The following is a 26,523-nucleotide window of genomic DNA, read 5'->3' as shown; positions in this document are numbered from 1 at the left end:
CCTACATTATGCAGATAAGACCAGGGAGGCGAATGAGAAGGAAGAGCTCAAAAGTACCTCATAAAACTCGTTTAGCGTGTAAAGATACAGAGATATGCTTAATTGCTATCCATGCTGTATGCGCAGACCCAGCGGTATAGGTGCCATGCGACAAACCCCCTTTTTGGGGTAATATTGACGTCTGAATTAAGGCTGGCAGAAAAATGAAGATAACTCACTAACTACTTGAACTAGTCCACGGCCCCGGGGGTATTATAGAGGCCTTGATAAGCAACGTACCCTATTTCTGTTAGCTGATCCTCGAAGTATAAAAATGAAGCTTTTGACACTATACAAATTTATATATCACCACTTTTTAGGTGGTTTACTATAAAACCCCTTTATTCAGAGCTATACACCACCTAAAAAGTGATGATATATGAATTTGTATGGTGTCAAAAGCTTCATTTTAATATATAGATACAAGAATAGTCGGCCGCTTATACGGCCTTATTAAGTCTTTTTTAGTAGTCTTCTTAGATACTCTTCTTAGATGCTTTTTTTGCAGATGTCTTTTCAGATGTCTTTTTAGTGGTCATCTCAGATTCTTCTCAGTTTGTCTTTTTGGATGTCTGTTTTCATAGATATTTTCTCCCCCTTCTTAGTTTGTTAGCTAGACGGCGGGAAAAGGCGGGAAAAGGCTTAATTTGTGAAATGGACTTTTCTATAACTACTAGTTATGTAGCAGTCGAGGTTCCACGGATAATCAGGCATTAAGGCATCAATATTACCCGCAAAGGGGGTTTGTCGCATGGCACCTATCTGCTGCGTAATACGCAGGTCCAATACAAAAAAACTAATGCGATCATCACTATGCGCCCCAGGCATTTGTCGATCCCTATGGAAGTACCTAGGTATGTACTCTCTTTACTGCTTCTCACCTGGCAAACGGACATCCTGCCACCCTCTTCCATCACCGACGCCCTCTACACTGCCGTGAGGTCGGATCCCCTGCCACTCCGTGAGATTGATCCACCCAATCTGCTGCACGTCGCCAAATCCACCAATCCAGTAAGCATGGGTGACCACCAACCGAGCCCAGAAACTCGCATGAGGCGAGTAAGAAGAACCAGGTAGCCAGACCTTTGCGTCGGGATGAGGCTCGAGGAAACACTTCTCGAGGGCCGCAGCTGCGTCATTGGAAAGCGGGGACGGGAGGTTATCCAAGTATCCGAAGAGGGTGACGCGAGGCAGAGCAGCTGGGCTGAGAGGAAGACCAGGGTAGACTGCACCGGCCTCATCAAGATGATCCCACCAGTCTAACTGGAGACTGAGATTAGATCCTGCTGCAATGTTCTTAAAAGTGGTTCCAATGCGAAGGCCAAGGATTGTTGGATCGCCGTTATCATCGTGGGATAGATCCGATGGCAGGGATCCATCACAATCAGCAATGTACTCGCGGAGTCCGATCGAGAGACCGGCAACATCCGAGGGAGCGTGTGCGGAGGGTGGGAGGGACTCGGGGAAGTTGGTGGAGATGACCCCAGAGGGTGACAAGGCAAGCAGGCGGCGGGCCATCAAAGTTGAGGTGAACCATGACGGACGGTTTAGAGCACTTTCATCTTCAACATGGTTAGAGCTTGGGCCCGGGTTCAAACTGTTTGGTCGTCCGAGGAAGGCCTGGAGATGGTCTGGAAGGGGGATAGAAAAGCCATGGGCTGTGAGGGGTAAAAGTAGTGCGAGAGCGCCAGTAAGAATGGAGGCCGAACGAGAGACCATCATGACGGCTAATTAGATAGATAAGTTGGCATCGAAAGAGCTTCCGGAAGTTCCGAGGAGAAAGAAGAAGAGAGAGTAGAACGGAGAAGTGCGGGGAGCATCAGCTGATAGCAATCTTATCTGATCAAAGTCATCTACGGCAGTCTCGAACCGCCGGTGGCGCCACCTCGGATTTTCCCTCAACAGTCTCCGGGTCCAAATATAGCTGGATGTTCTTGGCCAATATGATATCGGTCCTGGACAATTACTGGGTATGCATTATGAAATGAAATGAGAGAGGCAAGACGTAGTTATACATGGTGGAGCGTGAGAATGGAGAAGAATTGTTGAAGCAAGAAGCTATGAAACCATAGATAATCTAACAAAAAAAAAGAAAGGCCACCCATCACAACCCACAACAACACATTATGTGGTATTGATATGTGGGTTCTTTATGGTCTCTTGGACTGCCTACAAACCTCTGCGCCAGGACCACGCTTTTTGTTACACAGGATTCCGGTCCCTCGTAAACGTGATAATAGCATTCCTCTGGGCTCGCTAGCTAGGAATGACCCTACGAGGAGTAGATCCTCTAAACCAAGCATATCCGTAGAATATCGTTCGCAAGGGCTTAAATTTGGGGTTCTTCCTTTATTCCGGTACCATCTGCTGCTGCTACCTCTTCTATAGCTGTACTACTAGGCCCTAGATTAAGAGTGAATTCTTCCATACGGTGCTCAAGTGCGGTCCGTAAATAGTCTTGCCATAAGAAGCAGAACTTATATCGTGTTTTTCCACTTGATCAGGCGCTAGATTGTCCTAGAAAAGAACCCACGCACGTTGAGGCTATAGCTGACCTAGTTGGTGGATCCGGCTAATAGTTTGGAAGAGGTGGTTGAAATTCAATGCTGGTTCCATTAGGACTACATTGCTGCATTTTGCATGTATGTTCAAGCTAGTTGCTCCGCATTTGTACGTTGTCACTAGTACCTGTGTCGTTACCACCTTCTTAGTTGTTGGCGATTGCACCTGTTCGAGCCTCGGCGGCCATACCCGAACAAATAGAGATGAAATTCAGGGATAGAGTGTCTAAGAACACCTAAACCGCCCCTTCTTAACGAAGAATTTGGAGTAGACCTCTCAACCGCAGACTTTCATGCGCCAGGAAACAAACTAAGTCACTCGGTTTGATGGCGGCCGACTTGCTCTATCCTTGTGCGGGCATCGGGAAAGATTGATAATGTCTTTCCACCGCTGCGGCTCAATGACTGTTATTCGGTATAATTAGTTTTGGAACTTATAACTCAATAATATGAACTTACTGGGTGACCCAGGCATTGTGTCGAGAAGTACCCAACTGATACCAGGAGCGTATTTATATCAGACTTGCGCAACTTGTGTATCCCAAGGGGGTGTAGCCAGGTACAAGATTCTCGGATTCAGGCAAGTCAGAGCTCGGGGAAGTTTGCTCACGAGAAGAAAAATAAGAACTACGCTCTCCCAAGAGAGGTGGTGTGATCAAAGGGGTAGGTAAACCCGCCCTCCTTGAGGGCTGACTGGCTAGCCAAAATAGGCCGAGTCCATAATCCCCACCCACTCTGTTGGACGAAGATACTAATATCAGATGTAAGGATATTTCCAGTTGGCCGGCGCAGAAAATTCTTTAGTTTAGTATAAATGCAAAGTAATGAAGACGGCGGAATATGGCCCAATTTTACGTTTTTGCACCCTTAGGATGGATACTTGCGATATCCTGGGTGCCTGCTTCTCCGCTTGTATTACCCTTAGAGAGATAGGGTATCAAATCATAGTACACGCGTTGTGCTCACGCTGTACTTGTTTTATATACCGGAGCTCGACTGTGCTGACCTGGAGTTGAGGGATATCAGCACCGATCGAGATCTCTCTGTTGTTCGCATCGACTATATTATCGCCCATCTTACGTCGGGAGCAACAAAGATGAAAGATGACCGGAAAAATCCAGAAGCCTTGGGCTGCAGCCAAGTGTTCATGCTTGCTGAGCTTGTGCTTCAACACTCCGTCGGTTTGAGCGTTGAAATGGCTCGATGTGAACTGGGATTTGAACTGCACACCGTTCAAAACCCACTCCAGGTCACATTGAATCATATGAAGCAACTGGGAGAGTAAGGTAACAGCTGCAACATTGGGTACCACTTCGTCCTCCGCATCTGGTAGCAACAGGAGACGGAGGTCGAATCCGAGGGCAGTCGTCCTGGAACTTCGGTTTGGCAATTCCAGCATACGAACATGATCTGGTTGGCGAGACTCACAAACCCCTTTGGGGCTGGGCGGTCCCCTGGTCTGATCGAACCCGAAATATATCCACGATGGCAGCATTTTCAAAAGAAGCGCCAGGTAGGAAGCTGGCTCGCCTTCCTCCAAGTCAAACTCCGGGAGATAGAGGAGGAAATTGTGCCCCAAAATCAACAAGCCTAGTCCACATCGGAATAGCGGTTAGGAACCATGTTGCATGGCGGGTGAGTTTCGTCACACTTTGATGTTGATGAGAAAAGATAGTTTTTGACACGGTGACCCCCGTCTAAGATGAATCGAGCAAATTAAGGTATGGACCAGGGAGTTTCCCGCTGCCCCCGTGTTCCGAAAGCCTTGAATGAGTGCCCGGGCCGTATGCAATAGTATCAACAAGGATAGTGCCGACAGAGGCAGAATGGAAGAAAAACTATAGATTGAGCGGAGGTGCCAGAGAGAGGGGGACAGAATGGACGATGAGAAATGGAGAGAAGGGGAGGTGAGAAAAAAATAGAAGGGAAATATGAGACGAGAAGATAAGAAAGAAAGAGGAAAGAGAGACCAAGGAAGGAGCAACCTGACACTTGCCTGAAAGCAGAGCCTCAATAAACACATACATGTACATATGTTATGTAACTATCAATCAGAATATCAACAAAGACATCGTGGACGACGTCTGAACAAAACATTTGAAATTTGAGTTATAAAAGCAAGATAGAAATAAGACATCAACAAGGAGACCTCAAAAGACACATCGAATGATGCTATAAGATGCCATAAATATTATAAAAAAGATATGATCAAGATAGAACACTAAGACACATGTAGATTCTAATATGCCACCGTCTTGCTCACTCTTTCCTCCCTCATAGAATAGAATATTACACGTCGTCCAAGAGGTAATGCCCCGCCAACCCAGCATGTGGCGGGCGTGTTGCTACGATACTTCGTAGGATCTTACGTCTTATATCTAGATCGAGCTAACTAGATCATATCGTCGTTAAGGATAAACGCCGTATGAGCGGCAGATAATCCATGCCTCGGAAACATCAGGATGTATTTCCGTAGATGCCAAAGAGGTAAAATCACTTTGTGATGGTATACTAAGGCCTCGGGGGAAGAATTTTATGACATAGTGAAGTGGTGGGAGGACCCATGGGTAGTAGTGGAGAGACAAGAAGATACATGTCAAGATAATATTCATCATTGGTATTTGAGACTATTGGTTTAACTATGTGACAGGCATATGACATAGCGGTCATGAGGATGATCACAAGTACATGGGGGTTGGCATTGCGGCGCTTATTTGCGCTTTGGCTTGGGCCGGATGAAAGGATCTGTCTCCTTCTTTTTGCGTACCATCGGGGGTCGGGGCTTGGGAGCACCTTGGTTGGGAGCCTATATTGATAAGAGATTGGTATGAGTAATTAATAAGGAAGTCAGCCAAGAACATGGCGCTTACATCTGCTCCTGGTCTCATCGACGGAGCCCTTGTCGGGTCATTTTCGGTCGGATACGCCTGGCCATCGCGAGAAGGTTTGATGAGACCCTAAGAAATTGTTAGTATATATCAAGGCTAGTTATTTGATCCAGTGTGCGGAAAAAACTCACTCCTGGTGGGCCGTTGGTTGGCGGGCCTTTGTAACCATTACGAGCATTGGCCACTGGGTTGTCGCGAGGGGGGCCCGAAAGACCCGGGTGACCACCGACTCTTGAGACATTCGAACCACGAGCAGCCGGACCAGATAGACCGGGATGACCACTTCCCAATGGGCCCCTTGGAGCATTGATTGGGGGTTGTGGCTGCCCGGTACGAGGGCGTTGCGCTTGTGGTCCATCAGAGGCAGATTCTTCACGTTTTCTCTTCGCGGAATTATCAGCAGGGTTCATTGGAGGCTTTGAACTTGTGGCTTGAACAACGGGGATTTTGGGATTGTGTCCTCCCAGTTGACGCTCTCGCTGGCGCTCAGCGAACGAATCTTGACGTTGCTTGAGATTGAACTCGTCTCTCTCAAGGCGAGCTTTCTCGAACTTTGAAAGAACTTTCGTGGACTTGCAGTTGCGGGACAAATGCCCACATTCGCCGCACTCAAGGCACCGTTCAGCACGGCAGGCAACCTTGGTGTGACCAGCCTGACCGCAGCGGAAACAGTTTCCTCGAGCATTTGCCTTTGCCTCGTCATTGTCGCAGTTGTGAGTGAAATGGTCTGCGCTTCCACAGATCCCACACATTTTCGTCGGGTCTAAGCCCTTGCCTCCCCCAGAAGGTCCATCGGGTCGTGGAATTGGGGGTGTACCGCGTCCAGAGGCAGACACCGAGACGGAGCGTGAGTCAAGGCCAATGGAGGCAGATGAAGGTCGGGAAATTGGCGGTACAGGGGGCTCATAGTCGGGAGAGCCCGGGGTTTCTGCAGTGTCAAGGTCGACCATTTCAATCTCGTTGTATCCAGTGAACTGCGGTTTCTCCAGGATTTTCACAATATCACCCTCCGTGTAGACATTTCGCTCCCGCGCGTTCTTGATGAGCCCATTCCAGAACTGGCCCTGTTCCAGGGACTGCGAGTTACCCAGAACCCAAAGCGATGACTTGGCACGGGTGAGACCGACGTTCATACGGCGGATATCAGCCAAGAAACCAATACCCTTGTTGGATGCTCGTACACAAGAGAAGATAATGACTTCGCTTTCTCTACCTTGGAAAGCATCAGTCGTATTGAAATCAACCTTCTTCAGAATGCCTTCGCCGTATCGTTGGGTGAAATGGTTCTTCAGCTCTCTCAGCTGGCCCTTGTAAGGTGTGATGATGCCAATCTTGCCCGCAAAGTCGTATTCTTTGACATCTGTGATCAAACGATCATACAGTTGCATGGCCACTTGTAACTCCGCATAATTGATCAAGGAATGGCCCTTGGCCGCAGATGAGTGCATGCCCTGAACATCGAAGAATCGGTAGGGACTGAGAAGCTCGCTTTGATGCCAGGGACGCTGGCGAAGCTTAGCCATGTCCGGTCCATCCTGCAACTTGCCATCGTAGAACGTCACACTGGGGAAATGACTGATGGCTGGATGCATACGGTACTGGATATCCAGCAAGTGCACGTCATTGGGGTGATTCTTCTGCATGCGGACGAACAAACTCTGTTCATACTGGAACTTGGAGGCCATTTTTGACAGAACCGTTGGAGGCAACTGTTTGGGATCACCGACAAGAACACACTTTGAGCAGCCATACTTCAGTGGGATAAGAGCACTGAGTTCAATACACTGTGCTGCCTCATCGATGATGACGGTCTCAAACTCGACATTCATACCCTGGAAAATTTCATGTCCAGAACCACTGAGAGTAGTGCAGATGACATGAGATTCGTTGATGATTTGTTCTTGGATCCGCCGTTTATGCATATCAGCATTGCGGGCCAGCGTATGGTTCTGATCACGGGCTTTATCAATGGACGTGCTCAGTTGAGATCGCTTCTTTTTCATCAAGTCAAACTCGCGTTCCAGCTCTTCCGGGGGAGGCAGTCCCTTCGCTCGTGCCTCGTCGAGCTGCCCACGAAGCTCTTTGAATAACGTATCAGTCGTCTTGTGCTCTTCATAGAGCTTCTGCAAGTCGACACCATTTCCTTTGCTGGGATCCTGGTTCAGACGGGCATTGACCATCTCATCGAGGGTAACGTCTAACACCTTGGTGTTGATCGCGTCGCTTCTTCCTAGACGAAGGACAGAGACCTTTTCTTGCCGACCATGAGTCGTCCTCACACCTTCCTTCAATCGCATGACTAACTCGTCGACAGCGGCATTACTCGGCGCACACAGGAGAAGCTTCTTTGAGAGGGCATTTCTCGCAGCAGGAGCACCATTGACTTTGATCACCTGTTTCCCAAGCACGTCGCTTAGGAGACTTCCGACAAGTGCGATGATGGTCTTAGTCTTTCCCGAACCAGGAGGACCTTGGATGAGAGTAAACGCGTCGTTGTCAACAGCTGACTTGATGGCTCTTGCCTGGGCACGATTGATGGAGTAATTATCCATGATGGGCTGCAGCCTTGTGTCCGAATAAGTAAGAAGAGGCGAAGGCTTAGCCAAGACAATCTCTTCACACAGATCATAGTACTGCAACGCCATCAGGGCACCGTATTCACGCTCAACTGGGGTCAAAGAAGTGATCTTAGCGGCCCAGGCCTCAGTTCCCGGCCCAAAAGAAGACAGGAACTTGTTACTGCCAGGATTGACCCGATATGTGACCTCCATCTTTTTGTTCTTCCGATTGACACCACAGACACGCGCGAGAACATGGGGTGCATTCGGGTCGCTTGTGAGATTGGGCGAGTTGGAGAACAAGACCAAATCACCTTCACCCAAGCTAAAGTCCTTGGGAGGAAGACCAAGCGGTTGGGTGCTGAATTCGATCCACGAGTCGACAGCCAATCGGGTCATGACTTTGACTTCGAATAGTCGGAAAGAACCTTCGTCCTTCGCCTGTTGGAAACCTTGCCACGCCTCAAGAATCAACAAGGGTTCGAATGTACTCTGGTAGTCATCGGGTGTGCGGAACGTGTTTGAGACCAGGGAATAATCAGTGCGGTCCGAGGTAGGAGGAAGATCGCCGGTTGCGAAAAAGTCCCAGGAGAGGATTGAGTGGTGAAGAGAACCGAGATCTGGAGCCAGGCGAGCCCGCATGTCCCTGACAGACCGATGGCGCTTGACCTTTTTGACAGGTTGCTGTTGAAGAGATTGTTTCTTGCTTAATTCATAGGCCGCGACAGCGTCGGGTTTCTTCGGTTTGGCACCAAAGAGTTCCTTGTCTAATTCATCTTCACTCTCAGAATCAGACTCATCACCAGAGGAGACCATCATGCTATCTGCGGGGGTTGTATGATCTTTACCCTTGATACCAATACCTTTCAGGCCAGAGCCTTGTTCAGCTGTTTGCTCCCCAACGCCATATGCCGGCATGTTCTTCTTGAGTCTGGCGAGCTCAATCTGATCACGCTTCTTCTTGGCTTCCCTTTCCCGTTCGCGCTTCTCACGGAAAGATAGGACGTGGGTGGTGTCATCATTGGATCGTACAGGTTGAACTGACTTGGGGAACATGCCCGGACGGAAAATCTCTGGACGCTGCTTGACAGCCGTTGAGGATCGCATTTTGGCGGCCTTCTCAGCTTCCCGTTTGGCTTGGGTTGCGAGGCGAGCCTTGTTGAATTCGACAGAAGAAGACAGTTCAAGAAGAGTTTGGTCGTTCAAAGTATCATCATCAAAGTCATCGTCACTGGTGATGCGAGAGGAGGGGCTCGAGATATTAGAGGGTTTGGCAAAAGCGGTGATCGAAGACTGTTTCTTAAGAGAAGCAGTTGAGGCAGTGACGACAGGTTTCTTGTAATACGCCTCCAATGAGCGGACTAATTCTGCCTTTTCACGTTGATTGAGGATTGTTTTGATTGTGCCATTGACAGCAACCCCCTCAATAAAGCTCAATGCATCTGGCTTCACAGTGGTCACATTCATCCCACCCAACCTGCGCAGAAGCTTTGCCACCAACCCTACGAGCGTCGTTGCCAGGAACTCATCCTTCAACCTAAGCCATTTTACCATGGCACTCATTGTGGCTGTTGGTGACTTGAGGAAAGTTTCGGATGCAGAGGTCTGCCCCGGATCCGCATTCCCTACAGCTCCCAAGAAAACACCATATTGATCAAAGAGCAGGTCGGCGAACTGGATCGTGTCACGGCAAAATTCGAGCATGACAGTCTTATCATTACCCCGAAGGTGCCATGCCTCGGTCTCATCAAAGATCGTAGTCAATGCCAGCCACAAATACTCCCAGAGCTTCTGCAGCGACATGACCTCCCGGCGATCAGCGAGATTACGAGTTCGCAGCATACCGGTTTGACTGTCACATAATATCTCTACGATGTCTGTACCAGTGTATAGCATTCTTGGGGCGGGCGCAAAAGTCTTCATGTGAGAGATCCGACGGAATGACCAACTGAGGCCGTAGATCGTGGTCGTGAACGAAGATTGGAGGAGGTGAGAAATGGCATCTCGTCGAGCTGACTGTCCGCTGACGGCCTTGATCAGGTCAACCGCAGCTGTGTAGGTGTCATAGTCGGCGGCAAACAGAGCCGAAATCACAGCGCTACTAGTATCCTGACTTCGGAACAACGTTTCGAGGTGCTCGGGTGGAAAGTCTGCGAGACGCCCGATGATTCGACATGAGAGGTTGGTGAGATGGCCATAAATCATGTTGAAGTGGGTCTTCTCCTTGTTCCCTTCTCCTTTCGTGGGAAACATCTCCAGCCCAACCAGGGGCAAGATTCCTAGGAGGGCCGAACTTGACAGCGGCAGATTATCCCGGTGGAGGTGTTTGATGACAGCATCCCAGATGGGCGCAGAGTAGGTAGATACTCCATGTGCGAGGGTACCGTGCTTCAGAAGTGCCTCATAATCGGTCTTCAATGACTGACACTCCAATGCCAAGGTGTTGCGTACAACTTCCATGCACTGTGTGAGAATACCCTCCTGCCGACTTCGCTCGACATCAAAAGTCGGGGGGTTGATGATTACGCTGATCGTATCACCAACCACTCCCATTGTCTCTGCCAGCACGATCCGAGTAACTGTACCCCGGGAAGACTCATTTTCTGTGAATCGGCGTAGGGTCTGAAGGAGGCTGGCCAAGCCAATATCAAAGCAGTGATAGCGTGATAAATTGGGATATTGGGTATCTTGAAGGCGGCCAAGTAATTGCAATGTCAAGAACCGGCAGGCAGACGGTTGGTGGGCACCCTTCAGTGAGCCGAGGAAGGGATTGATCCAGGAGAGCATGTCTTTCAATGCGGACTTCTCAAAAGGCTCGCCCTCAGAAGTTTCCAAGAGAAATGCATTGAATTGTGTGTTGTAAAATGTTTGTTCCATGATTGCTTGGGGAGAAATAGTTTGCATAGCATCCCAGAAGTCAGCCGGGGCTTTCTCAAGGAATAGTTGAATGGTGTTGAGAAGGAATCGCAAGGCCGGCGCAGGTATAGAGAGATGATCCACGGAGAGACGGCAAGGGTCTATTTCCAACCCTCGAAGCTGATGTGTAATCTGCTCTTTGTCCAGCTTCCGAACGACAAGCTGCATGCCTCGCCACAACCTCTGAATGACTGCAAATTGCGGTGGCTGTTGTGACGCAGCTCGTAGTCCCATTAACAGGCCATCACGTACCGCCCATTCAAATTCTTGAGTAGTAGGAGGCCGTGCGTATCGTGTCCATGACTGAACAGCCCAGAAGCTTCGGAATTGATCAGAATCAAAAAGAAAGCGAGAGACTGCAGGAATATAATCTGAAACTTTCAAGCTTCGTTTTGTTTGAATAAGCCTGAATGGCTCATCGAAATATTCCTGCAGGATGCTTTCATTGCGCAGCATGGCTTCACAGCTCAGTGTCTCGAATATTGACAGCAACGCAGCCCTGTCCAAGACATCCAAGCCAATTTTCTCCAATGGGATTTGCTTCAACTGTGTTGTGGCGGTTGTCAAGTTGCGAGTGATTCTCCGAATGTCCCACTCGTCGATTCTCTGGGCAAATGCCTCAATATCATCTTCGTGATAGTTCTCCTCCTTCAGCAGGTCCATGAGCCAGATCTTGCCGATGTAATAATGCTTGATGCATAGATCACATTTCTCCAGCGACTCATCTAGTTTGCCCAGGACCCAGTTCTGATCGTCCTCTACGCCATCCTTATGGTATGCCAGGATGCGCATGGACGAGAGAAAACTCTCTCTTCGAGCTGTTGCTTCGGCCACAATATCCTTGATGGCCTTTCCCGCTTCATCCACTTGTTCTAGATCTTCATATCGTCCATGATCATCGTCGTCTTTCCGGGGACAGAAGAGGTGGGTGGCCTCCGGGAGGGCCTTGAGTTCTCTGTACAGCACGCAATCTGATTAGTTCCAGTTCATTTGGCTCGAAAGCTATTCTGATGCCTACCTAATGGCAGCCAGAAACTCCATGGTGATTGTAGTCTCGAATTGTGGAGAAGGTTGTATCGAAATGACAGAGTGCGGTGCATTTCCTTCATCCCATAGGTAGAGCAGCTAGAACATCGTTTTGCCTAGGAAGTAATACTGATCTCAAAATGATTCCACGGGCTTTGAATCAACTGCCGATGAGAGAATTAAATGAAGTGACAGGAGGCTCAAGCGAAGGACAAAGTGATGTTGATAACAGCGAGGAGTGGCCTCGTAACCGAGTGCCGTATTTGACCCCGATATGCTGATATTTGGTGATGCAAGAAGTGATGGATCGGTGACATAGGTTTAAACACCTGTTTCAAAGAATGAGACTCTATGTCTAGCCAAAGCAAACGAGGAGGAGTGAACAAAAATCCCCAGAGCAAACGCGGGATGCCGAAGTGTCTGGCAGATTATCTCGGCGGTGAAGGTGCTCCAACGCGTAGACGCGCTCTATTTTACCCAACTGGGACAACTATTTAAAAGCTTGGAAGCCGCGATATCTACAAAGTATATAATATAAGACTGCAACGTAGGGCAGATTTTCTTAAGCAGCTACACTTGGAAAACTCAAAACTGTGCGAATGTTAAATGGCCACATTAAGTAATTTCCTCGCTGAGGGCATTGAATAGAATACATGAATGCAACCTCCTATGCCGGCTTGTCCTTTTTCTGATAGAGGAAACAAACAAAACACATGAACAAGAAACAAAAGCAAAAAGATCATCCAACAAGATATAACATCCAGATGGGAACCAGACGACACGAAACCTTCAAACGCGGGTGTCATGCACTTTGCAGGGACAGAAACGCTTTTGTACAAGGGAAAGATAACATAGGCCAGACAAGCTTAGTGTAGAACATGCATCAGAACAAAAAATGAAAACATTGGAGGCAGTGGGTAACAAGGAAAGGGTAAGAGTGAAGGGGGTAAAAACGAAGATCGCGCTAAGCATCCGACCGAGTAAAGGAGTAAACCAGAACGCCTGCTTTCTATCAGGGAATATAAAAGGCTCTCAAAAATAAAAACACCACAGCATATTGCTCGTCAAAATAGGAATGGCGAGGAGAAATCACAAGGAACAAACCAGAAGGACTGATGGGGATAAGTCATCAGTGACGGGTCATCAGGCTCCATGCAACGCAAGATGCGACTCCTCTATATCACATTATGTACAGGAGGATCGTCAGGAGTCCGGAACGGGTCTTCATGTTGATGGCGTGGGGTTTGCGACGATTCCACTCGGGAAAGCATGGCAGCGGAGGTGAAGTCGTTGCTCTGCTCGAAGCTCGGTCGACTCCGGTCAAACGAATGCCGTGTCCGGTCGTGGGATCGGCGAACGTAGTCCACGGACTGTGGTCGCGGATAATGGTCAAGACTGGCGGTATAGTTGGTGCCGTTGCTGCCATTTTGACTGCGGGGGTTGTGGGTATTTGCAGTTGGGGCCATGGATGGAGCATAGAAGGGCCGCTCCTCATCAAGAATGCCAGTGTCCTGCTTCATGGCGGGCTGCACTGGCTTTACTATTTCCGAAGAGGTGGCCGAGTCATCACTGGAAGCCACGGCCTTCGGGCCGCCCTCTTTTGGGGGCAGCGGAGGATCTTCTATGGCATCCAGATACTTGAATTTGCCCAGAGTCACTTGCTCGCGGATGATATCGACATCAAGCGGGAAAAACACCTTCTGAATAGAGTTGAATGTGAAACGCGGAAGCAAGCAAATCACGACAGTCATCAGGAGGACGACCCAGTAACTCAATGATCCATAAACTTCAGCAGCGGAATGGAAGAATTGACCAGAGGAAGTGAAAGAGGTGTAAATGCCGGTCCACAAGAAGATGAGAAGACTACTGATGGCGTTGATCAGAGAAGTGAACCAATCCCACCGGTAAGTATTCATCATAATGTAGAGATTGCTAGCAATCACGGCACAGGACGCGACAAGAACTCCGATGCGGGCTCGGTCGTTGATATTCCGTCCAGTTTCGTTGACGAAGTTTGCTGGCGCGAATAGGAGGTAAGGCATGAAGAAACAGATAATTGACTGGTACATGCCATCGGCCATGTACAACCTGTCCAAGTTAGTTTATCTCGAAACACCTCAAGAGTTGGGGAAAGGATTCTAAGTACCAGAACTTAAGTTGCGACCATTCCTTACGCTCGATACCTCTCATGTACAATTGAGGCACAGCAAGAGACACCTTATCGTCCACGTCCTGATCGAAGATACCCATGAAGATCACGGGCAATGAAGTAAAGGCGAGGTTGACCAACACAATGTAGGTATAGTCGAAGAGATAGGAGCAATCGAAGTCGTTGTAGATACAGTACCAGAACAGAGCGAACGTCCACACAAGATTCTGGGAGGAGTCAGTGATAATACAAAATGATATTCAGTACCAACGCCACATACCTTGTAAAAGAAGTTGGCCGTGCATTCTCCGAGGCGACGGTAAGACCATCTCCCATGCACCAAAAGAAGGCGTTGGAGGTACCGGAACTGGCCAATGGCATAATCAGAAGACATGACGGCTTGTCTACCTTCTTCGCCAGCAATACCGACACCGACGTCGGCCTCTTGAATCATAGCCACATCGTTGGCACCATCACCAACGGAAAGAGCCATGATGTTCAGTCCGTTCTTGACCATGTTCACGACAGCGGCTTTCTGTGCGGGACTGACACGGCAGCAAAGAACAGCCTTGCACTGCTTGCACAGTAGAAGGAATTTTTGCTTCAACTCATCGGACAGCATCAGTTTGAGGGTTTCACCATCGACGACCACGGCATGCGTAGCCTCAGGCGGCGTGTGATCAGCACGGGCAGCAAGAAGTTCCTCGTCAGAACCGGTTAACCCGAAAGTTTTCAAATGCTTGTCGAGTTCGTCAGAGGCCTGCTGGTATTCAGTCTCGGGAATGTTCAGTACAATCAGCTCCATGTTGTTATTGAGCAGGTTGCAAGAAAACCCAATGTTGATGGCAGTCTCAACCTTGTCACCGGTAAGAACCCAGAGTTTGATACCAGCGTCCGCAAGAAGCTGGATTGTATCGGGGACGCCATCCTGAAGTCTGTCCTCAATGGCAGTTCCGCCAATAAGCATGAGCTCCTGTTCAATTTGACTAGAAACTTTTTCTAGTTTCTCCTCACGGTCTGTGATCGCAGCGGCAGCGATATCATGTTCCTTAACCCATGTGTAGTATTCATCCTCACTAAGCAGTCGGTCGGCAACACACAAAGTCCGAAGTCCTTCCCTGGCGAACTCCTCCAGGTGCTCTGCGGTTTGCCGACGAAGCTCCTGTTGTTTGCCACGGGCTAGACGGGAGTAAATTATACTGTCCGCACCCTTGCAGAACAGGCGAATAGTCCCATCGGGCATTCGGATGATTGCACTCATTCGTTTTCTGGATGAGTTGAATTCGAGGGTGTTCAAAACTGTATATGTGCGTTCCTCGCCCATGATATTCAGGAGAAGATCGTCACCGGCTCGGCCCAGAACAGTGAATCCACAATCTCGAGCAGTGCTGACCAACGCTGCTTCGTCGGGAGACTGGGCCCTGAACTCAATTTGAGGGGGATCGCCGGGAGTATGCTCGGTAATAACGGTATGACACAAGGCAAGAGCCAGCATAAAGTCCTCTGTACAGTGCTTCTGCCGGTCTCCGGATTGTCCTGCCAAGTCGGCGACAAATTTCGGGGCAATGAACGTCAGCTGGTCGTCGTGCAAGTAGGGGTTATCATGGATGCCACGCAACAGACCCAGCATTTGCTGAGCATCAGCAGCAATTTGTTGCCGAGCCACTGCGGCCTCTGCGTCAGCATCAGCTCCCTCGCGGCGCCGCATGCCAATCTGAGCTTCCGTGTAAGCTTCTCCGTATGCCAGGCCGTTGACCGTACATTTCTTGAACTCCATCACGTTCTGAGTCAAGGTACCAGTTTTGTCAGAAAAAATGTACTCGACTTGACCGACGTCGTCTGAAATGTTCCAAGACTTGGGTACACAATAGATCCCCAGTTTTTCGTAGTACATGAACAGATCGCTGTGAATGAAAACCGCTTGGATGGTCCGAACAATTTCAAGAGAGATGTAAAGTGAAATGGGAACCAAGTTCTGGAACAGGATGACAGCGGTCCAGAAAGTGACGATACCAGTGACAGGGGGTGTGCCTCCATAGGACTGAAGATCGAAGTAGTCGAGAGATTTGTTTGGCGCGCCCCATGCGATTCCATTCACAATACCTGCGACAAGACACATGAGGAATAGGATGAAAAAGTTGTAAATGACGTTCCAGTTGAGATCTTTTGCCATACGGGGTCGTTTGGCCGGAGTCGCACCGGAATTGAGCATGATCTTGCTTTCTCCGCCGGTGAAGAGGACAACACCCAGGACCCATTCGGTACTCTTCAAATTGCAACCACGGAGCAAGATGTTGTTGATAGAGATGGGCTCAACCATCTCCTTCCGGGGACCTTCAGGGAAACGTGGATCGCGCTGGTCCCAACGCACGGCACCATTGTAAGAGTACAGATTGGCATGCGGGGCCTCACTTTCGATCACAAATTCAGCCTTTTCGCAGTCTCTGGCATGTCGAACTTGACGGCCACAGTGGAGAGCTTGGCGAACCTTCAAGTTGGTCTCTCCATCCAGGCCTTTTGTTTCGACATAACAGGCGCCATCCGGGTCAGAAGTGGACAGAATCACGACATCGGCTGGAATGGGATCTTCGTTGTACAACCGGACAAAGTCACCAACTTGCAGACTTTTCCACTGCTCTCGCTTAAATCGGGCCTTGCCGGGTGTCTGCTTGGACATGTCCAGGACGGTTCCATGTTTCTTGTCCGGCGTAGGCTCGACGACGCTCTGTCGAGCTGCGCTGTTCGGAGACAGATACTTGTTTTCAGGGTTGCTCATCATCGGCCAATCTTCACGAGCTTCAGGCTGAGGCGATGGAACATCGGTCATGGGGATAGCCACGTCTTCGGGGGCTATGGAGTTGCGCTGCGTATAAATCGAGGCCCGGGGATCTGCTGTGCTCAAGAATGAGCCGGTTCTTTGCCCTTGCTCATCATCTCCGCCTTTCTCTTTCTTCTGGAATTGAGAAGTAGTCCACTTATACGCAGTAATCAAGCCCCTGGTACAAGCCTTCTTGACACGACGCCATAAATCAATGTTGTCTTCTGTCGAATTGACATTGTTCCATTCGATCAGTCTGTAAACCGGAGAATTGTTCACTTGGTTGTCAGACACTGTCCGCCCCCAATCCTCAATGGCGTCTTTGATAGCGGTCACAACAATAATAACGATCAGAGGAACGGCGTTCAGACCGGGGTTGTTGGCACCGAAAATTGGAAAGAACTAGAATATGATCAGCCGATGCTAATTGGGATTGGAGCCAGGGAAACAAATATGTCACTGCGTACGTTAAGAATGATGACGAACAAGAAATAGATGTTCGCAATGTTGTGAAACTGTAGCCAGATGTTGTAGGGAACAAAGGTGAGCGCTGTATACTTGGCAGTGCGAATTTTGTTTCTGGGATATGTGATGCGCAAATGACCGTCCTCGTCTCGTTCAGATTCCGGGATGGGAATGCTGAAGTAGATTCTCCGATTTGGTCCTTCTTGCGGGGTCTCGGGTCCGCTATTGGCTGAGATGCTTGTATTGTTCGATTTTCGCTTTTCGTCTCTCACATCTGACCGTTTATGGAAGCGATCAATAATAGAAACCCGTTTCTTGATGCCACCGGCTCCGGGAGCTCGTGTGGTAGCCCATCTCTGTCGTTTCGTGGGCTTGGAGACGTTGCTGTTGACCTCCCCGACATCACCACCTTGCTCGTTGTTGTCCTCTCCATTGTCCCCAGGGAAGCGCACGGAAGCCATCTAGGCTATTGATGCGCCCAAAAAGGGCATAAAACTTGACAAAAACTTTGGTTATTGGTAGCTGGCAAGCATCCGGTTTGGAGGGCCGGAATCCGAGAGCGCTGGGGGCAGAGAAAGATTGCCGGTCTGGGTGCGTTCACAGGGTTTGAGGGCGAAAGAAACCAATGTCATGGGCGACGTAAGTCTCGAGCAAATCAGGGGTTCTAGGGGCGCGTGTTGAAGATGTTCGTGTCGACGAGCTTCGAGAAATTTGTCCCAAACTGTTCAACACAGGGTTTCCGCGGCCGATCGTGATGGAATATGATTATAATGCGAAAACCGAGGGGTTATAGGGCGCACCCACTAGGGGCCATTCAAAACACTGAAGTGAAAAAAAAAGAAAGAGACGAAGCACCAAAGTGGTTATTCTGTGCTTCGAGGGGTGTGAGAGAGAGAGATGGAGTAGCCACCTGAGCTTACCCTCGTATGGATCTCAGTACGGGAGGGTGTGTAATCATGTTACCACCCGTCCGTGGATGCTTACCGATGGGGCCGGGTCAAGATGCCTCTGCTTTGTCATTCAAAGTGGACTTGGCAGGAGATTTTTACACGCGTCAACTGTTATATTGGTATAATTATAGTATGGTTTTGATTGTGCTTTACACTGCCTCTTTCTCTTATTCTAGGCACATTTAGGCATCTTCATTGTTAGAACCAGCAGGCTAAATATCACCTAGGGCTGATGGGCTTGGGTAGTATGCAGCCATGTATACAATCTCGGACTCAAGGGACAATACGTGTAAAGTCCGGTAATTAAAATGTCCAGCCCCGTTCCGAACTCCCCCTTCAAAATTTCTGACTGTGGCAATCGGGGTACTCGGCACTTGAACTCTGGGACGTTCGGAAAATATTGATATACCTAAAGTAGTATATCTTGGTCGCTGGGAGATATTGGTAGGAGAATGGATTCTTTGTTTATTTCGGTCTCCTTTCATATTAGTGCGCATAGCGGCACTGCCACCGCGTCAGCATTATGATCGCTTACAACTAGGCTTAACGGGCCTCCGGGGGGATTACCTACCGTAGGTACGGAAACATAGTATCCGTACGGAGTATTTCTCCCCAGTTCTTCACCAAGAGAATTGCTCCGTACTCCGTACTCCGTACATATCCGTTTGATCCGTATGCAGACTTTGGAGTAACGGTTATTGGCCCACAGCTGTTGTTTCTTCGCCCCCACTATGAACTATTAATTTAACAGCTGGCCTTTTCTTGCGCAAGTTTTCTATAGATACACATGTAACTAGGTAAGCATCAATATTCTTACTAAAGGCGAATTTTCTATGGTAGCACTCATGTAACAAACTTATATGGTTCTATTAGAAAATAACCAGACAAGGCGGAGTATTGTGAGCATGGATTTTCTTATTCCAACTCCCCTAATGATATCAGAGACCCAGAATTCGGGGTCGGCGCATCGATCCTGAAACCACCGACACGGCACGAGCTTCCCGGTCCACCTGAGTCAGCTTTCTTATTTTTCTCTCTTACAACAGCATGTTACGGGTAATATCTGCCAAATTCCCCAAGGCTAGTATGGTTCAAAATATCGGTCCCGTTTTTTTATGTCGCGTGTATTAATTTTTTTATGTTGCAACAGTATGCATCCCGGCTCCTTGTTTCTTGGCAAAAGAAAAAGAAAAAGAAAACTCTTGGCTTCAGGAGAATACTCCTGAACAGGCCCCATGATCAGCGTCTGAGCAGGGTTCGCGGATTGCCCGGGACTCGTGTTCCCCCTTTCTACTACTCCGTACTAAATACACATGTCTCACGGATGTGTTGCTCTAAAAGCTTAAAGTACAGATCTCGAAGCAAGGGTCTAAAGCAAAAGCAGCTACAGTGCGGAGTACTCTGTATACAGTGTGCTGATACAACAACATACAATTCAGGGTGTCGTCAGCCCGGCCGACCACGAACTATACTAGTGGGACCCGATGTTTAGCGTATCATCGCTTTAACTAAACTCAATTGGAGTATTGCCCCTACCTACTAGACTGACACAGTAAAAATATGCATCAGGATGAATTGGCCACTTCCATCGCAAGTTTGATGTCGATCAAACGAAATTTGTACTTCGACGGTTAGTATCCATGGATGGAGTAATAGTAATCAATAGTAGACCGGATCAGCCGCAGATCGACGCCACCAGGAATGTGGCTGTCAGATCTACAATATGCAATATATGTAACATGTAATAATATATAACATACTTCGTAGCCAAGTATGTTTTAGGTAGTAGTTACAGAGTATGTACTCCCAAATGCACACATGTCAGTTCAATTCTCGCAATTTTGACCTTAACATGAGCTCCAATGGTCTCAAAGAGCGGGATTGGGTTAGCGTTTCAAGGTTATCGCCCCATCCAGGTTCCACCCGTGGACCTCGAGCAAAACAAAGAAAGTCAGCTGAGTCAGCAGCGCTCATGTGACATCGCGACGAATGGGCGCGTTCGACGACGCGATATACCTTTTTTTTTAAGCAAACACCTCAACATACCCGGGTATCATCATGCGGACCATAAAAGATTTATGGTTTAATAGGCCTGCATTCACCCATGTCAACTCGAACAGCACACCTGAGAAGAATGAAAGCGCCGAACTCGCAACGGAATCCTCACCCCTCACCGAACCCCCCTCTTCCTTTGTATTCGATCAAATATCACCAGAATCCGAACAAGATGCTGAGGCCCACGTAAACGCGGCGCTGTATCTGTCAACTCAGGATACCCTTCTTCAACCTCCTACATTGCATCAAAGTTTCCAAAGCATTGAGTCGGGCACCGGGGTCTCATCTCTGAACGAGAGCCTCAATGGATCTCAGCGCATCATGAGGGATGGCAAAGAGGTAGTCATCAGCTCTGATGGAGAAGACACAGACTCGATATGCTCGTTGGAGGACCCAAAGAATCTTTTCGCTCCAAAGTCTAAGAAGGACGAGTTCTCACCGGCCAAATTCACCACGAAGATATCATCGCCAAAGAAATACAGACACAACATTGATTCTCTCGTTCACGATGCAGTGGATGATAACGAGGTCGAAGCCAGTGTCGCTCGGGCGAGAGCCAATTATGTGCAGAAGCAACTGAACGGCAAGGAGCCCAGAAATGACCCGTCCGGCGCTGCTTTGAATGAAACCATGTTGATCTCAGCGCTTGGCGAGAATGAAGACGGTGTTGGAGGTCAACGTCTGATAGGTGCTATTAGAAGGACTGATGCTCTTGACCACGGCCGCGCCTGGCCGTTTTTTGATTGCACACAAACATTGCCGCCGGCCCCCCAATTTCCACAGGATCTGTTCGCACCTGGGACGAGTATGGATATGTTACGGGGTGAGCTTCAAATGAGTCGTAGGTTTCTTTTCTACCTGCTGACCGATTTGCAGAATCAAACACTCGCGAGCGCCAGTTCATGTCAGGCGAATTCATTCAGATGGCTTTGTCCAAAGGACTTTTGCCGGACGAATTTGTTTTGTGGATGTTTCGTTCCAGTTCGTCTTACAACATCATTTGCTCATCGACACAAGGCTAACGTGCCTCCCAGTACCCTATGAACGTCGAGAGGAATTGAGCAATGCTTATTACCGAATTATTAAGGTTTGTAAACGCTCTTATATCAAACTCTCACTGGTATTGACTAACTGAATATATAAGAATATGGATGTGGAGCGCCTCAAGTTGCTCATCCGTCCAGCTGATATCAATGATCTTTTCTCTCGACTGGGTGCTCGGAGCCAGGCTTTGGATCCTTCCAAGGAAATTATCCCAGTTCCTTCCCAATGTATGATTTGAACTATCTTGCTTGTGGCTCTGGATCTTGCTAATAAGCGCTGTCAGATATTACACCTGATTCTGCGTTGAAAGACCATGTTACCTTTGTTTCAGTCCTGAAATTACTTAGAGAGACTGCTGGCTTGTGAGTTTCCTCTCCCGAAACCCTGACAGTGCAAGGCTTACAGATTTGTAGATTCGCAGAAGACACCCAAGAGCAGGTGGTGCTCCTACTGCTACGTCTTACTCTTGATGTTTCATTAACAGCGGATTCTATGGTATCTTCGGAGCTTCAGTGGACCATCAACGCTGTGTTGGATCCTGAAAATTTCCGTGAAACCAGTGCCGAAGATTCGGTGAGTATTATCCTATATGTTGTATCATGCTCAAAGCTAATGATACCAGTTGCATCGAGTCTGCGCCACTTTCTACGCCACGATACATGATGTTTGCATCCAGAGTCAAATTGTGCATCATATCTTACCCACATCTCCATGGTTTGCATTGATACGATGTCGCCTGGCCGTTGCGTTTCTGCTACGGAGTCCTAGTCCTCTCACCGAACCCCCTGAAAAGTTGCTTGATATCAAACGTATCACACTGTTACTGCTCCGCGATGAGCGTTTCCAAGTCAAACGATTCAAGGGTATAGCCGACTACGACTGGAGGGAATTAACTTCACTTACTGCTCTTCTCAACGTCGCGATTGATTCGTCTGCGTTGGAGTTAAATTTCAGCAGTACTCAAACTGAGAAAGACTACGACGTTGCCATTGACAGGCTGGCAGCTCAGATCAAGATGATATTCTGCTCTATTCAGGACTCCGGGGCCTCACATGTGACACGTACAGTGGCAAAAAGTGAACTCGAGGCCTTGCACTACCGAATTGTCTATTCAGTTCGGTCCAAGCCACCGCCGAAAACCACCATTTTCGAGTCACATGTAAAGGAGAGAGATGGTAACATTCGGAGCCATTTCAGCAATTTTGCTGCGCTTGCTGCTGGAAAGCAAAATCCCGAGACCAGGCAAGAAACGAATCCGTCTGCGGCGCCAGGCGACGCGGGTAATGGTGACACAGAGATTCCCATCCGCGCGCATGATCCGGTATCCTGATCACATTGGCAGTTTGAGTCCCAAAATCTCCATTTACCCTGAAGAAACAGAAATACTGTGCGAATGAGTTGAGATGTTGAAATACCCAGCTTTTCCTTCTATTACCACCCTATGACTTACGACCCTTATGATCATGCCCTCGAGAGCGACATTCTTCTCCCAAGGGTTTTATTACAGAATACCAATGTAATCAAGAACATGGAATGAAAACGATCGCTAAAAGAGTTCGATCATATTCCAGATCAGACCTAACTGTGCAAAGAAACCCTCTCTGTCTATGAAGATGGCCAAGAGAGGCAAAGATTACCCGAATTATAACACACGAAATACAGCAGTCGCAAACGTGAAACCCAAGATAGAACAAGTAATACACACTTAGTCGTAGAATCTCCGGTTCTGGTTCTTGCCGAAGAGCGTCTCTCGGACTGCAGGGAGAGCATCAATTTCCAGCAGCCGCAGACGCTCCTCGAAAGTGTTGTTGATTTCAATCTTGCCTTGCCCACCGACAATAAACACACCACCAGCACTGCAACCTAGTTAGTCTCCTTGGCGTATATTGGGAGGGGGACGAATAAACTCACGATCCCTCTGGCAACGGCTCCGACTCGTCCAAAGTCACGGTCACCTCCGAGCCAACTTGGTCCTTGTACTCCTTGGCCGCCTCCTCAATAGCCTTTTTGGCAATAGCAAAGTCCTTCTTCCGCGAGCGAATCGCAACGTTATCCTCGTTTAGACAATACAGGCCCTCGAGGACCAGCCCCTTGAGCATGGCCTGGTACTTCTTCTGATCGTCGGCAGCCACCTTGGAAACCTTCTCACGGGCATTCTGGAACAGCTCATCGAGAAGCTCTTGACGGCCACCGAGCACGCGGAGTCGGGTCTTGTTGGCGAGTGTGGACCGGGTGATCTGCTGGGACATGGCAGCCTGCTTGAACTTCTTCTCGTAGAGGGTATCGATGGCCGCAGTTTCCTGGCGCACCAGCTTGGACTTTTCGATCGCAAATTCTTCGTCGGCCTTCAACTGGATCTCTCGGGCCTTCTCAAGGGCTTCCTGCTTGATGAAGGCGGTCATCTTGCGGAGCTCGCCCGCGACCTGGATTCGATGACCATCAGTCCAACTCAAGCTTCCCGAGACTTAGAGTAAACGGCGAACATACCTGATCATCTGAAAGAGCATGGCTTTGTGACATTTTGGCGGTACACTGTTGTATAGCCTGTTGGGGTGGGATGACGTGGGGAAAAGGGAAAGGATGTTGTGTCCAACTAAGCTCGGATTGCGTTGCCTTGGCGTTCCGCATCCAAGTCCACAGCACTCCCCCTCGACAACTTGCTCTTTCGCCCTTTCAACGTGATCCTGCCATTCCCTATAATTCTATCTCAGCCATGGCTTCTTTGCTCCGGTAGTTTCTTCTACTTGATGCGCCTCTCCTATCCCTCGACCCGACAAATGCACGATACGCAACATGGGCAATCTAGGTGACTTATCGCCGGAGGGTAGTGTTGCGGTATGACCACGCAAATCAAAATATACTGCGAAACGAGATCAAAAGCTAACGCAGACATCAGGTTGGTGTAATTGTTGGGCTAATCTCAACCAGCCTCCAAGCTATTGGGCTCACGCTCCAGCGCAAGTCGCATTTGCTCGAGGACGAGAAACACCCCTACGATGTGCGCAGACCCCCCTACAAGCGCCGACGATGGCAAGTAGGAATGGGGATGTTTGTGATTTCCAACATTGTTGGAAGTACCATCCAAATCACCACACTTCCGTTACCAGTTCTCTCGACGCTCCAAGCGGTCAGTAGTTTCCCCTCCATGCACGGCGGAGATCAGTTGCTGATGGGAATGTCGAATAGTCTGGATTAGTGTTCAATACTATATTTGCGACCCTCATTCTCGGTGAACCCTTTACTCGATATTCTCTCGCAGGCACCGGCCTCGTCTGCATCGGCGCGTTGTTGATTGCGACCTTCGGCGCCATCGGGGAACCCGCACATACCTTAGATCAGCTTCTAGACCTCCTCCAGCGACGGCCGTTTCTTCTGTGGATGGGTGCCACTACTCTGCTGGTTGTTGTGGTACTTGTAGTCACCAAACTGCTGAAACACTTCATGCCATCCTCACGCGCGAAACCCTCAGCCTCCGGTCATTTTTCACCACATCTGCTGCGACTGCAAAGCCGAATGAGATTGATCCGCGGCATGAGTTATGGATTTGTCAGTGGTATACTGTCGGCTCACTCCCTTTTGCTAGCAAAGTCGGCAGTGGAGCTTCTCGTTCGCACAGTGGTAGACGGTGTGAACCAGTTCAATCGTTGGCAATCATGGGCTATCCTGCTAGGGATGATCTTCCTAGCGCTCACACAGCTGTTCTATCTCCATCGAGGGCTGAAACTGTGTAGTACTAGTGTACTATATCCTTTTGTGTTCTGCATCTACAACATCATTGCTATCATGGATGGCCTGATCTACTTCCGGCAAGTGTCTCAACTGGCGGGCTTCCACGCCGGTCTCATCGCTCTGGGGACAATAGTCCTCTTGGGTGGTGTCTTTTGCCTGTCATGGCGACTTGAGGATATCGATACTCACGCCGCTGTCATCACTGTGGGTTCCACGCAGACCGGACTTGGGCCGGGTATGGCAATCGTGGAAGGGCACTCTCCAACATCACCTGGGTTGCTTGACGGCCAGGACGAGGAATCACAGATTGGAGAATGCGAGCCACTTCTTAACCCGAAGACCCATACTCGGCATCTTTCATATCAGCGGGGAAGAGCTCCAAGCTTACCACTCAATTTGCATTTCGATCGCGACTCGGCCGATCTAAACCCTGCATCTATTTGGGCTGAACTCGATGATTCGGACTACGAATCCACCGATGGACACAGACGATCCTCATCAGATCGCCTACGCAGCGTCAGTGGTAGCGCAACTCTAAACGGCCCATTACGGGGTCTAACACGACACTCGACGACCGGCGCTACTACACATGATCGCGAAAGGGGATCTCGCCGAATCCTAGGATCACTACGTGAGAACCCATGGCGTCGCACCTCGGCACCTCAGAGTGGGTTATCGGCCGCCCATCGTACACGGTATGGAACCATCCAAGAGAATGCCGATGATAATCACTGGCGCGACGACTCCCCTATCCTTCGTTCGTCTGGCACCAGGTCTGGTCTTCTTGTTGGCTCAAAAAGGGCTCTGTCAGGTGCCTGGAGGTTTGGGAGACAATATCTGCCTCGGTGGAGCAGCCCGCAGGCGGGTAGTCAGGCTGAGATTGACCCAGAAGATAGCTCTTCCTCGTCCCTACTCCCGGACTCCGGTGTCCGTCTTCCACGAACACGTCATACACAGGGAATCCCTGTTCCTGAATATGACACCCTCCAGCCAGCGTCATCCCCCTGACACTTTCCCAATATACTCTTTCCCCAACGACTCCACATAATATCCACCTTCGCTCCGACCCGTCAATCCCCTACCCTCAAGACACTACACTTCGGATTTTTCTTTCTTTCTCGCTTTTCAATGCCCATGTACAGTAGTCCCTCTTCCTCGGACATATAGCGCGCAATTCACTCGTTTTGTTTCCGTCGCTCCTAGCTCCTGGTCGAGAACAGAGCAATCTTGATTTCTCTTTTGCGCTCTGCCATCCACTGTCAAGATACTATGATATGATACCACCCAGTCGATGATATAGCTCCATACGAATGAATATAAGACCC

At 49.1% G+C, this 26,523-nt stretch overlaps 8 protein-coding genes across 8 annotated transcripts; 2 read left to right on the top strand and 6 right to left on the bottom strand.

Annotated features, from left to right (window-relative positions):
- Positions 1–906: 906 nt before the first annotated feature.
- Positions 907–1,761, bottom strand: N7471_011801 (uncharacterized protein; the record flags this gene model as incomplete). The annotated part of the gene is made up of 1 exon (XM_057284520.1): positions 907–1,761. One exon carries the CDS (start codon positions 1,759–1,761, stop codon positions 907–909), a length of 855 nt encoding a protein of 284 aa, XP_057130786.1.
- An 846-nt stretch (positions 1,762–2,607) lies between these two features.
- N7471_011800 (uncharacterized protein) lies at positions 2,608–3,191 on the bottom strand. The gene is made up of 2 exons (XM_057284519.1): positions 3,060–3,191; positions 2,608–3,005 (listed from the first exon to the last, which is right to left on the bottom strand). The coding sequence occupies exons 1-2, from the start codon at positions 3,073–3,075 to the stop codon at positions 2,911–2,913; spliced, it is 111 nt and encodes a 36-aa protein (XP_057130785.1). The 5' UTR covers positions 3,076–3,191; the 3' UTR covers positions 2,608–2,910.
- A 346-nt stretch (positions 3,192–3,537) lies between these two features.
- N7471_011799 (uncharacterized protein) lies at positions 3,538–3,999 on the bottom strand (the record flags this gene model as incomplete). Its single annotated transcript, XM_057284518.1, has 1 exon — positions 3,538–3,999. One exon carries the CDS (start codon positions 3,997–3,999, stop codon positions 3,538–3,540), a length of 462 nt encoding a protein of 153 aa, XP_057130784.1.
- A 1,260-nt stretch (positions 4,000–5,259) lies between these two features.
- On the bottom strand, positions 5,260–12,003 carry N7471_011798 (putative tRNA-splicing endonuclease; the record flags this gene model as incomplete). The annotated part of the gene is made up of 4 exons (XM_057284517.1): positions 5,260–5,406; positions 5,471–5,557; positions 5,620–11,917; positions 11,981–12,003. The coding sequence occupies 4 exons, from the start codon at positions 12,001–12,003 to the stop codon at positions 5,311–5,313; spliced, it is 6,504 nt and encodes a 2,167-aa protein (XP_057130783.1). The 3' UTR covers positions 5,260–5,310.
- A 1,160-nt stretch (positions 12,004–13,163) lies between these two features.
- Positions 13,164–17,881, bottom strand: N7471_011797 (uncharacterized protein; the record flags this gene model as incomplete). Its single annotated transcript, XM_057284516.1, has 4 exons — positions 13,164–14,076; positions 14,135–14,364; positions 14,418–17,357; positions 17,423–17,881. The coding sequence occupies 4 exons, from the start codon at positions 17,879–17,881 to the stop codon at positions 13,164–13,166; spliced, it is 4,542 nt and encodes a 1,513-aa protein (XP_057130782.1).
- A 2,547-nt stretch (positions 17,882–20,428) lies between these two features.
- N7471_011796 (uncharacterized protein) lies at positions 20,429–22,799 on the top strand (the record flags this gene model as incomplete). Its single annotated transcript, XM_057284515.1, has 7 exons — positions 20,429–21,248; positions 21,302–21,406; positions 21,460–21,512; positions 21,570–21,696; positions 21,753–21,831; positions 21,883–22,042; positions 22,092–22,799. The coding sequence occupies 7 exons, from the start codon at positions 20,429–20,431 to the stop codon at positions 22,797–22,799; spliced, it is 2,052 nt and encodes a 683-aa protein (XP_057130781.1).
- A 375-nt stretch (positions 22,800–23,174) lies between these two features.
- On the bottom strand, positions 23,175–24,097 carry N7471_011795 (H(+)-transporting V1 sector ATPase subunit E; the record flags this gene model as incomplete). The annotated part of the gene is made up of 3 exons (XM_057284514.1): positions 23,175–23,325; positions 23,381–23,892; positions 23,957–24,097. The coding sequence occupies 3 exons, from the start codon at positions 24,095–24,097 to the stop codon at positions 23,175–23,177; spliced, it is 804 nt and encodes a 267-aa protein (XP_057130780.1).
- Positions 24,098–24,262: 165 nt separating this feature from the next.
- On the top strand, positions 24,263–26,206 carry N7471_011794 (uncharacterized protein; the record flags this gene model as incomplete). The annotated part of the gene is made up of 3 exons (XM_057284513.1): positions 24,263–24,304; positions 24,366–24,596; positions 24,656–26,206. 3 exons carry the CDS (start codon positions 24,263–24,265, stop codon positions 26,204–26,206), a joined length of 1,824 nt encoding a protein of 607 aa, XP_057130779.1.
- Between the last annotated feature and the right edge of the window lie 317 nt (positions 26,207–26,523).

This window comes from Penicillium samsonianum (genome assembly GCF_028829775.1).
Source record: "Penicillium samsonianum strain IBT 33392 chromosome Unknown utg000007l_segment0_segment0, whole genome shotgun sequence".
Classification (NCBI taxonomy): Eukaryota; Fungi; Ascomycota; class Eurotiomycetes; order Eurotiales; family Aspergillaceae; genus Penicillium; species Penicillium samsonianum.
This window is presented reverse-complemented; position numbering and strand designations above follow the sequence as displayed.